The sequence below is a fragment of the Haliotis rufescens genome, unplaced genomic scaffold (assembly GCF_023055435.1).
Source record: "Haliotis rufescens isolate VD_foot unplaced genomic scaffold, xgHalRufe1.0.p SCAF_6, whole genome shotgun sequence".
Lineage (NCBI taxonomy): Eukaryota > Metazoa > Mollusca > Gastropoda > Lepetellida > Haliotidae > Haliotis > Haliotis rufescens.
The window spans coordinates 40846778-40860456 of record NW_025964334.1 but is presented as its reverse complement, the minus strand read 5'-3'; the positions used below and the strand labels follow the sequence as shown (position 1 = coordinate 40860456).

Genomic DNA, 13679 nt, shown 5'->3' with positions numbered 1-13679 from the left:
CTCCCATACCACTCTATGTATGCACCTGCACCTTTCCATAACCTCTATGTATACACCTGCACCCTCCCATACCACTCTATGTTATACACCTGCACTCTCCCATACCACTCTATGTATACACCTTCACCTTCCTATACCACTCTATGTATACACCTGCACTCTCCCATACCACTCTATGCATACACCTGCACTCTCCCATACCACTCTATGAATACACCTGCACCCTCCCATACCACTCAATTTATGCACCTGCACCTTCCTATACCACTCTATGTTATACACCTGCACTCTCCCATACCACTCTATGTATACACATTCACGTTCCTATACCACTCTATGTATACACCTTCACCTTCCTATACCACTCTATGTATACACCTGCACCTTCCGATACCACTCTATGCATACACCTGCATTCTCCCATACCACTCTATGAATACACCTGCACCCTGCCATACCACTCAATTTATGCACCTGCACCTTCCTATACCACTCTATGTTATACACCTGCACTCTCCCATACAACTCTGTGTATACACATTCACCTTCCTATACCACTCTATGTATACACCTGCACTCTCCCATACCACTCTATGTATTCACCAGGCCACTCCCATACCACTCTATGTATTCACCAGGCCACTCCCATACCGCTCTATGTATACACCTGTACCCTCCCATACGACCCTATGTATACGCTTCTATGTAAACTATGTATGCCCCATCATAACACTGTCTACTCATACTTCAGCCCATCATAAAGCAATCTACGTATATTTGAGCAACATCATTACGCTCTTTCGGGCTCCATCAAACATCCACCTGTCTTCGGTCTCCATCATAACGCCATCTACGTATACTTGAACCCACCAGAAGGCCATCTACTTATACTTGAACCGATCATAACGCCATCTACTTATACTTGAACCCATCATGACGCATTCTACGTATACTTGAACCCATCATAACGCCAATTACTTATACTTGAACCCATCATAACGCCACCTACTTATACTTGAACCTATCATAACGCCACCTTCTTATACTTGAACCCATCATAACGCCATCTACTTATACCATCTACTAATACTTGAACCCATCATAACTCCATCTACGTATACTTGAACCCACCACAAGGCCATCTACTTATACTTGAACCGATCATAACGCCATCTACTTATACTTGAACCCCTCATAACGCTTCCTACTTATACTTGAACCCATCATAACGCATTCTACGTATACTTGAACCCATCATAACTCCATCTTCTTATACTTGAACCCATCATAACGCAACCTACTTGTACTTGAACCAATCATAAAGCCACCTTATTATACTTAGACCCATCCTAACGCCATCTACTTATACTTGAACCCATCCTAACGCCATCTACGTATACTTGAACCCATCATAACGCCATCTACTTATACTATCTACTTATACTTGAAACCACCATAACGCATTCTACGTATACTTGAACCCATCATAACGCCATCTTCTTATACTTGAACCCATCATAACGCAACCTACTTATACTTGAACCAATCATAAAGCCACCTAATTATACTTAGACCCATCATAACGCCATCTACTTATACTTGAACCCATCATAACGCATTCTACGTATACTTGAACACATCATAACGCCATCTTCTTATACTTGAACCCATCATAACGCCACCTCCTTATACTTGAACCAATCATAAAGCCACCTAATTATACTTTGACCCATCATAACGCCATCTACTTATACTTGAACCCATCATAACGCATTCTACGTATACTTGAACACATCATAACGCCATCTACTTATACTTGAACCCACCATAACGCATTCTACGTATACTTGAACCCATCATAACGCCACCTTCTTATACTTGAACCCATCATAACGCCACCTACTTATACTTGAACCTATCATAACGCCACCTTCTTATACTTGAACCCATCATAACGCCATCTACTTATACCATTTACTAATACTTGAACCCATCATAACGTAATCTACATATACTTGAACCCATTATTACGCCATCTACTTATACTTGAACCCATCATAACGCCACCTACTTATACCATCTACTAATACTTGAACCCATCATAACGTAATCTACTTATACTTGAACCCATCATAACGTAATCTACTAATACTTGAACCCATCATAACGCCACCTACTTATACTTGAACCAATCATAACGCCACCTACTTATACTTGAACCCATCATAACGCCACCTACTTATACTTGAACCCAACATACCGCCATCTACTTATACTCGAACTCATCTTAACGCCATCTACTTATACTTAGACCCGTCATAACGCCATCTACTTATACTATTACCCACCATAACGCCACCTACTTATACTTGAACCCGTCATAACGCCACATACTTATACTTGAACCCACCATAACGCCACCTACCTATACCTGAACCCATCATAACGCCATCTACTTATACTTGAACCCATCACAACGCCATCTTCTTATACTTGAACCGATCATAACGCCACCTACTTATACTTGAACCCATCATTACGCCACCTACTTATACTTGAACCCATCATAACGCCACCTACCTATACCTGAACCCATCATAACGCCATCTACTTATATCCTAGCAAAATCGTCACGCCGTCTACGATTACTTCTGCCACATCGCCACCAATCAGACGTACCAATCTCTTTTGGTAGGCCCTCTCTGCCACAACTCGGAGCGCCGTGTCTCTGTGATGAAGGTTGTCCAGCAGATTTAGTCCATCTACGTCGTTTGCTCGACATTCTACAGCTAGTGCGGCCTGACTCACAGCGTACATGCACTCTTCAGGGGACAGGATCTGAATAGGAAACAACACTTAACGTCCGTTTGAGATACGAACTGGAGCATCCGTAGGTGTGATGGACAAATATATACCAGATGTTACACGGTGGGGGGGGGGGGGGGGGGGGGAATAGGCGTATGTCGGCGTATGTTCGCCCAGGAACACGTAGTTCAGTCGGACCAAGAACAGGCAAACCGGTGTCAGTATTAGTGGTACGTCTTCTTCAGCCAGATCACAGCTGACCTGTTCAGCAGGTTACCCGTCCAAGCGCTTCAAACACGCTGCACCTTTTGTGCGCGATGGAAATAAATCTTCAGTTCATACAATTGCACTGCCATCTGCGTGAAACTCACTCGCCATCATCCCCATCTGACACACCTATGACGTATCTCCTACCTGTGCCGCGTGACAAAAAGTTATCCTCGATGGATCAACCTATGTCGCATGACTCACCTGTGGCGTTTGATCAACCTATGCCGCATGGATTTCCTATGACGTGTGATCAACCTATGAAGCGGGACTCCCCTGTGACGTACTCAAACTATGATGCATGACTCCATCGTGATGTTTGATCAAACTCTGATGTATGACTCACCCGTGATGTTTGATGAAACTCTGATGCATGACGCCACCGTGATGTTTGATCAAACTCTGATGCATGACTCCACCGTGACGTTTGATGAAACTCTGATGCATGACTCACCTGTGATGTTTGATCAAACTCTGATGTATGACTCACCCGTGATGTTTGATGAAACTCTGATGCATGACTCGCCTGTGATGTTTGATTAAACTATCATGCATGACTCACCTGTGATGTTTGATCAAACTATGATGCATGACTCACCTCTGATGTTTGATCAAACTGTGATGCATGACTCACATGTGATGTTTGATCAAACTATGATGAATTACTCATGTGTGACGTTTGATCAACCATTGTGTGATACTGTGGCGAGGTCAAAGGCATCGGCCATCGTCTGACAGATATTACCCTCGCGTGACTCACCTGTGAGGTTCGCTTCTCGTACTCCGCGCCCATCCTTTCAAGCGCCGCGGCAGCCAGACACAACCCATCATACTGACCGCTCTCGTCCAGCTTCTGCATACGCCCGTCTATGTTGCCGCGCTGACCGAGGTTAAGGTATTATTAACTGAGTATGAATCTCGTCTTAACTGAGGAAATAGGGAATATGTATGTATGCCCCTAAAAACAAAAGCATATAAAAAGTGTTTTAGGGAGACAGGGAGACAGGGAGAAATTTTTAGAGCGATGGAGAGATACCGCTAAGTTTTTATTGTTGAGTCATTTTGATGTCAAAAGTATACACACTAAGGAAGAATTTAATTTGAAAATTAGTTTCATGTGTTTCGTGACACATACCGAAACGAGGTGAAAAAGAAAGAATATTATCAGCATTATTATTACTGTGAAACACATAGGCCCCGTGAACACTGGCCCGGTGACATAGACTGAACCGCAAAAGAAACGTCACCATGAACAGATATATGAGAAACCTTATTTGTCCGAACACTGTAAAAATACTTTGAGACATATTAAAAAGATGAAACTTGGCAAAACTGATCATCAAGGTTGAAATTAAAGTGTCAAATGTTCTTAAAGTGAAACACAACACTAGTCACTGAGAAAATTGCATCACAAGTCAGTATCTCGTGTGTCCGCCATGTGCATTGATGACTGTCGTGCAACGTCGATACATGGAATGGATGAGTTGGTTGATGAAGGCCATAGGCACTTGAGCCCACACTCTCAGGAACGCCTGACGCAGTTCAGCTGCGGTTGTTGGACTTGGTCGGACGTCATTCAGCCGTCTTTGAATCTCGTCCCACAGGTGCTCAATGGGATGTAAATCAGGTCTGAGGGGAGGCCACTGCATGGTTCTGATGCCATTCTTCTGGAGGAAGTCTCTTGTTGCTCTCGCAGTGTTGGCACGGGCGTTATCATGCTGAAACTCGTTGTTGCGGCGACGTGCAAAATGAGGTATAGCTTGTGGTCTCAAGACTTGGGTCAATATACCGAGCAGCTGTGACACCATTGCCTCTCCCTGGACCGATGTTCTTGAAGACCACAGGGCCGACCCTCTGTGCAAGACCAATTCCACCCCACACCATGATGCTCGGTCCACCCCACGAGTCTCTCAACAACACAAGCATCCGAATAACGTTCCCAACGGCGTCGCCAGACTCTCTCTCTCTCTCTCTCGCTCTCTCTCTCTCTCTCTCTCTCTCTCTCTCTCTCTCTCTCTCTCTCATTCCGCCATCTGCTGTTGAGATACAGTAACGGCTCTCGTCTGAGAAGAGGACTCTTCTCCACTGCTGGTGGCGCCAATGCTGGTGCTGTATTGCCCAAGACGGTCCCGGCGATGACGTGGTGTCAGAATGGGTCCTCGGTATGGCCTGTGACAGTGGAGGTGTCTGCTCGTCAATCGTCGACGCACGGTGTCCGCACTAATGTGTCGCTGGTGTGTCCCCATGGTCTGTTTCCGCAGCAGTAACAAAGCGATCTTGAAGATGCTGCCGCACAATCTGACGATCCTCACGTCGGGTGGTGACCCTTGGTCTTCCACTTCGTGGTCGGTCATCTGTAGTGTTGGTGGTCTGGTACCGTTGCTGGAGCCTGTATATGGTCCTTACGTGGACTTGAAATACATTGGCTACTTGCCGGGCGGTTTGTCCAGCGTGCAATCGCCCAAGGGTTTGACGGTGTCGCTAATATCTTGTCAATCTTGGCATGTGGAAGCAATTCAAAAACGAATGAATGTTATCCGATCTGGTTGGATTTTTATAGGGCAAGAAATGGGGGTACGCATGTGCATTTCAATTTGCACGGAACTGACGTGCTTCGTGTTACCATGGCCGTTGCCGTGATGTGTTTGGGCGATCGGTTTTATTGTCATCTGCTTTGTTTTTTTATCATCAAATTTCATTTTCCGACAAGGGAATGTTAAATTTTAGAAACTTTGACAAAAATTACCAAGATAATTAAATGACAACTTTTCATGCAATGTTACATGGGGTGACGTTTCTTTTGCGGTTCAGTATATATTCGTATATATTGTTTTTATGCGTTTATCATATCGTTACATTTCAATCCCCGAACTCCATGAACACACAATGTGAATGTTGGTTTACATGTGTGTACACTGCATGTGGGTATCTACATTGAAGGATACAATATCATATATCTTTAAATGTGGGTAACTTCTCCTGATCTGGGCCGCACGTCTCAACGAGCTTGTTCCAATTACACTGTAAAGAGAAATATACAATAGAAGCGGTCAGGTGTTGGTCCGTGCAGTGGTCAGTCTCATTGTAACTACATAACGCGGTTGTCAACGCTTCGCCTTCCAAAGTCAGAATTGGGAGTTGCATTTCAGAGCTGGTTCGGACTTTTTATGTTTCAAAACAAACATTAGAAATTGAGATATAGCTGGTATGGGAGAGCGAGGTTTAGCTTTTGTGCTTTTTCTCCTGTGTTGATCTCAGTGCGAAAAGCCGTCCTTGCAAACGGTATACAGGTCCTGGCTCGCACTACTAAGAATTTCTACATAATGGTAGCTAAAGCAAACAACTGGACTTTGTACTTGTACTTCCAAAATCAGTTGAAACACGTGAATCTAGAGGGTTGGGTTAAGGTTTAGCATTTTGCATCTTACAAACCGGAACACGAGATCCCTGTTCCGGTACGGATGAATACCATGTCAGCTGAGAGGCCGCATTGTGTGCTTTGTGTCTGGGGCTGACGGCCATACAGTTACAATGTACGCCTCACGCGTGGACAACGATGTGTCGTGTTTATGTAATGATGACTCCTACATGTTAAGGAACTACATACCTACAGAAACACACAGCTCCTTGTTTAGCACGGAATAAACACTGTTTTACGTAATGCAGGGCATACATATGTGGGACGATCTAACAAGCAGAAAAATACAAACTGAACGGAAGATTTCTTACTGAGATAAAACAACTATAATTATCTAGTTTCGAAATATGTGACCTCTGTAGTATTTCCGCCTGTGACTCTGTGACCAATAACCCCAATAAAGCACACGGTTGCGAATGGTTATAATTCCCCGCTTATCTATCCTTGACCCACATTACACAAATAACACATTGCTTGTATAAGGAGAGGAAAATTTTGCTCCACATGTGAGTCAGGTATTTGAGTATGTGTACAGGGTATAAATCATCCGATGGTATCAGTGTTATACAACATGAAGGTTATGTATAGCTTGGGCCTGGGTCTGGGCCTGGTCCGCCCCCAGCTAGGGTAGCCACGCCATAATATAACTGCAGGAGGTATGTGCTCTTACTACTTCAACGTTTTCGGAGGTGTGTAAAACATGTATGTAGGATCAAGTGGGTTCAGTGCACACTACCCCTCGCACCTATTTCAGTGCGTGACTTGGTGGGTGTATTGAGTCAATATGCCAGTGATTGAGTGAGTTGGATTTATCGCCGCTTTCAATAGTATTCCAGTAATATCACGGCGTGTGGGAGGAAAGCCCGAAGTGATGCAGGTCTCAGAGGTTTACCACTTTGGTGAAACCCACGGGCAAGAATATGGTGCTGACAAACCTAGAAACATAATCGGGTCGAACCGGGATTCGAACCCACAACCATAGGCTTCTCACGTAGCATCATGTATATCATATTCAATTACAAGACGTACCTTCCGTTTGGCAAAGTTGCAAGGGTATGGCCATGATTTTGGGGACTCATCACAATGGCATCACGCGGATTTGCTCTCCTGGTTAACATAACAGACAAGAAAAACATGAAGGTGTTTAAGTCAGCCAGTTGTGGTAAAGGTAATCAGCCGCTGTGTGGGTTGTGTAACTAAACCCATTGCCTTTAGTGTGTTCGGGAGTTAAAATTTAACGTATCATCGGCATTATTTCAGACATATAGCGACGAAAATAACTTTTATTATCTGCAAGCATGCCATATAAATACAGAGTTATATTTAAAAGAAAATGTGTCACACATATTTTAGCATATGGAGAGAAAATGGAGGTTGGACGTACTCCAGTATACTGCCAAGCACGAGGCCATGAGGCAGAGATGTGGACACGTCCTTCAAAGAGTGGACGATCATGTCCACTCTACCGCTCTTCAGAGAGTTTTCTAGCTCCAGTGTCCAGAGTGCAGACTCCCCAATCTGAAGTAATATCATCACTACAATCAATATGGTCAGCTGAGTGAGTGCATAAAACCAGGCACCCGGGCACACAAGTACACTGCTAAAGTGTCTTCAGATCCAAATACAAACCCGAACACGTTCCTTGTTTACCATCTAAGCATGTTTTAGATTTAAAATATGTTCATAATATAAACGTGTTTAGAACCAAACATTCTTCATAATATTTCGATTAAGTATATGCAGTTAATCTGTTGTAAACATACGTACTTCTTTCTGACGCACGAACGGAAGCTAAATGCCGTATGCCACTATGAAATATATTTCCCACATTTCTAAAAATGTTTAAATTATGGAAATGCTGTAGACGTGGAATGAGATGTTCTTACATGTTTTAGATCTGAAATGTGGTTAAATAAAACATGTAAACCTTTCTTCCGTTAAGGGTTCAAACATCCTTAACACGTCTCCAGCTATACATGTACATGTCTTCATGTTTGATACTGGTCAGCATATAGAGCGGCAGCCCAGAGCACTTTGGTCAAACGAACAAGGTACCAATATCCGAACACAGGAACATTTACTGTGTAACGCAACATATTCATATATGGATGTCTGCCGGGGAGCCCCTGCTGCGTGTGGCCCCTGGCCCCCCAAAAGAAGGGGCCATTCAAGGGCTGGATCAAACATTGGAGGTACCACATGAAAGTAAGTGTAAATGAACTGTTACATCTCACAGAGTACAGAATGGGCCACGCCAGACAAATCTTCCTCTGCATAAGGCCCGCCAGACCCCCCAAAGAGGGTCCCAAAATTTGGGCTGGGTTAAACATTGGAGGTACCACATGAAATCAACATAAAATGAACTATTTCACTCTACTAAGAATAAAAACCCCATTGCCAGACAAATCGTCTGCTGCATAAGGCCCGCCAGACACCCCCAAATGTTGACCCTTAATGCACTCAGTGGACACTCTGGTAAAATTTGACCGGAGTATACATTCAAAGTACCACCAGATGAAAGTAAGTTTAGATCAACAGGTACATCTTACTGAGTACAACACAGCCCATACCTGACAAATTGTCCTCTGCATAAGGTCCGCCAGACCCCCCAGAGAGGGTCCCAAAATTTGGGCTGGGTTAAACATTGGAGGTACCACATGAAACCAACATAAAATGAACAATTGCACTCTACTTATTGCACAATACCCATTGCCAGACAAATCATCTTCTGCATAAAGCCCGCCAGACACCCACAAAAAGTTGACCCTTCAGGTATGCACGGGTAAAATTGGTCTGGAATATATATCGATTGTACCACATTAAGGTACGTTTGAATGAACAGGTTCATATCACAGCGTACAGAATGGGCCACACCAGATAAATCTTCCTCTGCATAAGGCTTAAACATTGGAGGTATCACATGGAACCAACATAAAATGAACTATTACACTTTACTTCTTACAAAATACCCATTGCCAAACAAATCCTCTTCTGCATAAGGCCCGCTAGACAGACCCTCACCCCACCCCACACAGTTGACCCTCTGTAATCCCAGTGTGCATAATGAAACATTGGACATCAGCTCTGAGAGTCAACAGATGGTCAAATTTATGTTTTGTTCTTAAAGATGGAAGGATTTTATTGAGATTAAAATCACGTATTTATAAAATCAGGTCTCTGAATACTAGTATTGATATCATAGATTAGGCCTATCGTTGAAATGTAATAAAAAAAAGGCATGAATCTGATTCTTGTGAATATATATCTGATCAGCTATGAATTCCTCAAAGCCTGCTATAGCCTGATAGCTTGGCTATGGATTCCTACAAACCCAAACATGCTTAGGCAGTCCTCAAAGCCTGCTATAAGAATGGTAAATGACAGTCCCTAATACCATTTGGAAATCTTTTGGTGATAATTGTGTTTAAAAACCTATGATCTCCGTTCATTTAGCAAGTTTTATCATCTAAAAAGCTGAATTCCGGCCAAATATTTCCATATTTATGGTCGGTCCCGAAAAGTTTATCGTATCGAGAAACCTAACAAAATCGTGGCACAGACCTGTGTGAAAATATCAAGTTTGTCAGGTCACGGAAAGAGATGAACAGGGTTTGGTGACACGAAAAGATTAATGTTCTATTCTTGATGTATTTTCGTCCTGATCTTTACAACTTTTCTCGGAGTGTCACGGTTGGATACAAAAATATTTTTCTGTTCAAAAGAGAAGGGCCGTTACTGATATTCACCTCGTCAAAACTATCGTACCACCAAATGTGAAATGTAATTACCCATCATGTTTTATGATTTTGTTCTTGTTGTTAAATGTAAATGTATGTTCATAATGTGACATGGTTTTGATTTCAATACTCAAATATCTGTTATGAAACCTCCACTATATATCTAAATGTTCACAAGGCCTTACGTCTCAGATTTGCCATCTATCTGTTTGAATAAACGTCTTACACTAGACAGAGAGTCATGATATTGGCGCGTGAGCTGTGCCACGGTTAAATGTGTTTAGACTTCTATCCCAGGATGACCTAGTGTACATACATACATACATACATACATACATACATATATATATATCTGTTTTTGAATACCCTCAATAAAGAAGGGAAAGCCATACACAATAAATTTAACTTCTTTTTTTCTGAGGTGTGTGACAAATCGACATCAAGCTTCCCTTGAAAACTTTTCTTACCTCCCGGTAAAATGCCAAAAAATGTTGCATTAACCTGATCCATTCAGGGTGTTTTCCACAACACAAAATTCTAAACAAGCAATTGTTGATCTGTCACCATTGACTGAATTTTGTATAAATTCCCATATAATTGTTACCATAGAGCTGTGTTTTCAAGCAAATGTGAATTCTTTTGTTAAAAAAAAAGCCGTTTCCAAACCACACCTAGCCTTTTCTTTTCTGCCAACCTCTGAATGCAAATATGAAATCTTAATAATAGTGCTACTGACGTTATAATCCCAATATAACTTGAAGCATTTATCAAATCATAAAACACTTTGAACTGAATAAACATGATCATACATGAAGGTCGTGAGAAACCTTCCTTTGACACACCCTGGTTTGTCTTGGCATTGTAACTATCTTAATGGCGTGATTTCCCACTTGAACTAGAATTAACATGATCATACTTGCAGGTCATGAGAACCTGTTTCTTGGACCCCCCTGGTTTGTATTGCAATTGTTATAATCTGAAGGCGCGACCCCCCAGTGTGGTACCTCCAATGTTTAACCCAGCCCAAATTTTGGGACCCTCTCTGGGGGGTCTGGCGGACCTTATGCAGAGGACAATTTGTCAGGTATGGGCTGTGTTTTACTCAGTAACATGTACCTGTTGATCTAAACTTACTTTCATCTGGTACTTTGAATGTATACTCTGGTCAAATTTTACCAGAGTGTCCACTGAGTGCATTAAGGGTCAACATTGGGGGGTGTCTGGCGGGCCTTTGCAGCAGACGATTTGTCTGGCAATGGGGTTTTTATTCTTAGTAGAGTGAAATAGTTCATTTTATGTTGATTTCATGTGGTACATCCAATGTTTAACCCAGCCCAAATTTTGGGACCCTCATTGGGGGTGTCTGGCAGGCCTTTTGCAGAGGAAGATTTGTCTGGCGTGGCCCATTCTGTACTCTGTGAGATGTAACAGTTCATTTACACTTACTTTCATGTGGTACCTCCAATGTTTGATCCAGCCCTTGAATGGCCCCTTCTTTTGGGGGGCCAGGGGCCACACGCAGCAGGGGCTCCCCGGCAGACATCCATATATGAATATGTTGGGTTACACAGTAAATGTTCCTGTGTTCGGATATTGGTACCTTGTTCGTTTGACCAAAGTGCTCTGGGCTGCCGGTCTAATATTACAGTGTGGTGATGTGTCAGCAGTGATCAAGCGCTAGTCGTGGTACGGTGATCATCCATATGCGATGATCTTAGCAAGTCTCATAATGTTGATATGCCTGTGAAAGTCATAACATCAAGATCGTAATGGGAATCAGCTTTATATTTCAATAACGTTAAGTATGTAGCGGAAACTATTTCTGCATGCATTATGTAAACCTTGAAACCCTCTTTGTAGCTGAATTAAATTAGCTGACATGTATTTATTGATATATGATTTATTAATAAATGATAATTTGAAATAGTAATATACGAAAACTCTATGTGGTGTTCTTCGATAACGTGGTGGGTGCCTTAAAATGCCACTGTTTTCTTACCTTAACTATGGACTGACTCAAATCTCTATCTCCAGGAGTTGACATGGTAACTGAATAACACAAAACAAATCAGATATAAGCATTTTACATAGATTATAAGTTGACTTCTTTGTTTCGATTTAGCAGACTGTGGTGCCCGGCAAATACCTACCTGTTTCAAACTGTATATCTGGGCGGTGCTCCTGAAGTTTCGATACCAAGTAGTTGGATTGAATAAGTGCGAGCTGAAAATGGTAATAAAGGACATGTGTTATACATTGCATGATGCTCACGGAGTGGAAATAACAAAGAGATAACTCTCCTACCTACGGATGGCCGGCTGCTGCGAGTGTGTCAAGACATTACATAAATACTACAAATGGACAGTTTATTTCCATAATATCCAATACCATAACGTTTGTTTGTTTGTGTTTTAACGCCGCACTCAGCAATATTCCAGCTATATGACGGCGGTCTGTAAATAATCGAGTCTGGACCAGACAATCCTGTGATTGATATGAGCATCGATCCACGCAGTTTGGATACGATGACATGCATCAACCAAGTCAGCGAGCCTGACCACCCGATCCCGTTAGTTGCCTTTTACGACAAGCACGGGGTGCTGGAGATCTATTCATTGCATGCCAACCAGTCAACACATTCACACTGAGGTACAACCACAAACTCGACCCACTTAGTCGCCTCTACTTGTTTCAGCAACCACCCCACTAGCCACCACCCCCTTTATAAATGTTTTTTTATACGGAATGTAATTATCCACAATGTATGACATAAATAAAACTGTTTCATTTATTAAACGATCCAAGTCAGCATATTTGATGACCGTTAAATACCGAGAAGGCAGGATTGGATCGGCCCTGGAGATCCATATTGTAATTAAGTCTCAACTTCTACTTTTCGCTTGCAGTAGACACAATGTCTATATGTACATACACAGTCCACACTCCTATCTCAGTTTACATATAGACTCAAGTATTGACGTTTCACCAAGTGTGCTACCATGCAGATTGTTACATGAAACACAAACTGTTCGTCGGCGTTTACTTCATGTGATTGTGAATGTTATGTACAGAATGTTCTGTTCTTGAAGATGAACATCTTGTTATATTCAAGTGTCCTTTATAAAAAGATGTACGAGATACATATAGTTAAACAGGTCAACTATCTTAGAACATGCATATCCCAAAAGTTGCAATGCAGAAAAAATGCAGGATCGATGGTCGTACATATTCGACACGTGAAACATGACTAGACGTATAAAAGTGGGGAGGTGCGCGCTAAACGTTGTCGGTCAGCAACTGTTTAGCTGCGACGTCACGCACGACTATAAAATATAACTGGGGCACGACGGAACATCGTCGACGGATAACTTGAAGTAAAACAATTGCAGTCAGCTGTTGGTAGGGTATACAATCTCGGTCAATTTGACATAATGCAGCGAGATCCAGCATAC

At 42.4% G+C, this 13679-nt stretch overlaps 1 protein-coding gene across 5 annotated transcripts in view; it reads right to left on the bottom strand.

Annotated features, from left to right (window-relative positions):
- Window positions 1–13679, bottom strand: part of LOC124115540 (porphobilinogen deaminase-like) — a 96504-nt gene that overhangs the window by 7881 nt on the left and 74944 nt on the right. For all 5 annotated transcript variants that reach the window (XM_046476565.2, XM_048386226.1, XM_048386227.1 and 2 more), the window contains 7 exons: window positions 12378–12450; window positions 12227–12276; window positions 7875–8008; window positions 7520–7597; window positions 6018–6093; window positions 3833–3952; window positions 2680–2838 (listed from right to left, as the gene is read on the bottom strand). In XM_046476565.2, coding sequence (XP_046332521.1) covers window positions 2680–2838; window positions 3833–3952; window positions 6018–6093; window positions 7520–7597; window positions 7875–8008; window positions 12227–12276; window positions 12378–12450 — 690 coding nt within the window. The remainder of the gene's footprint in view (window positions 1–2679; window positions 2839–3832; window positions 3953–6017; window positions 6094–7519; window positions 7598–7874; window positions 8009–12226; window positions 12277–12377; window positions 12451–13679) is intronic.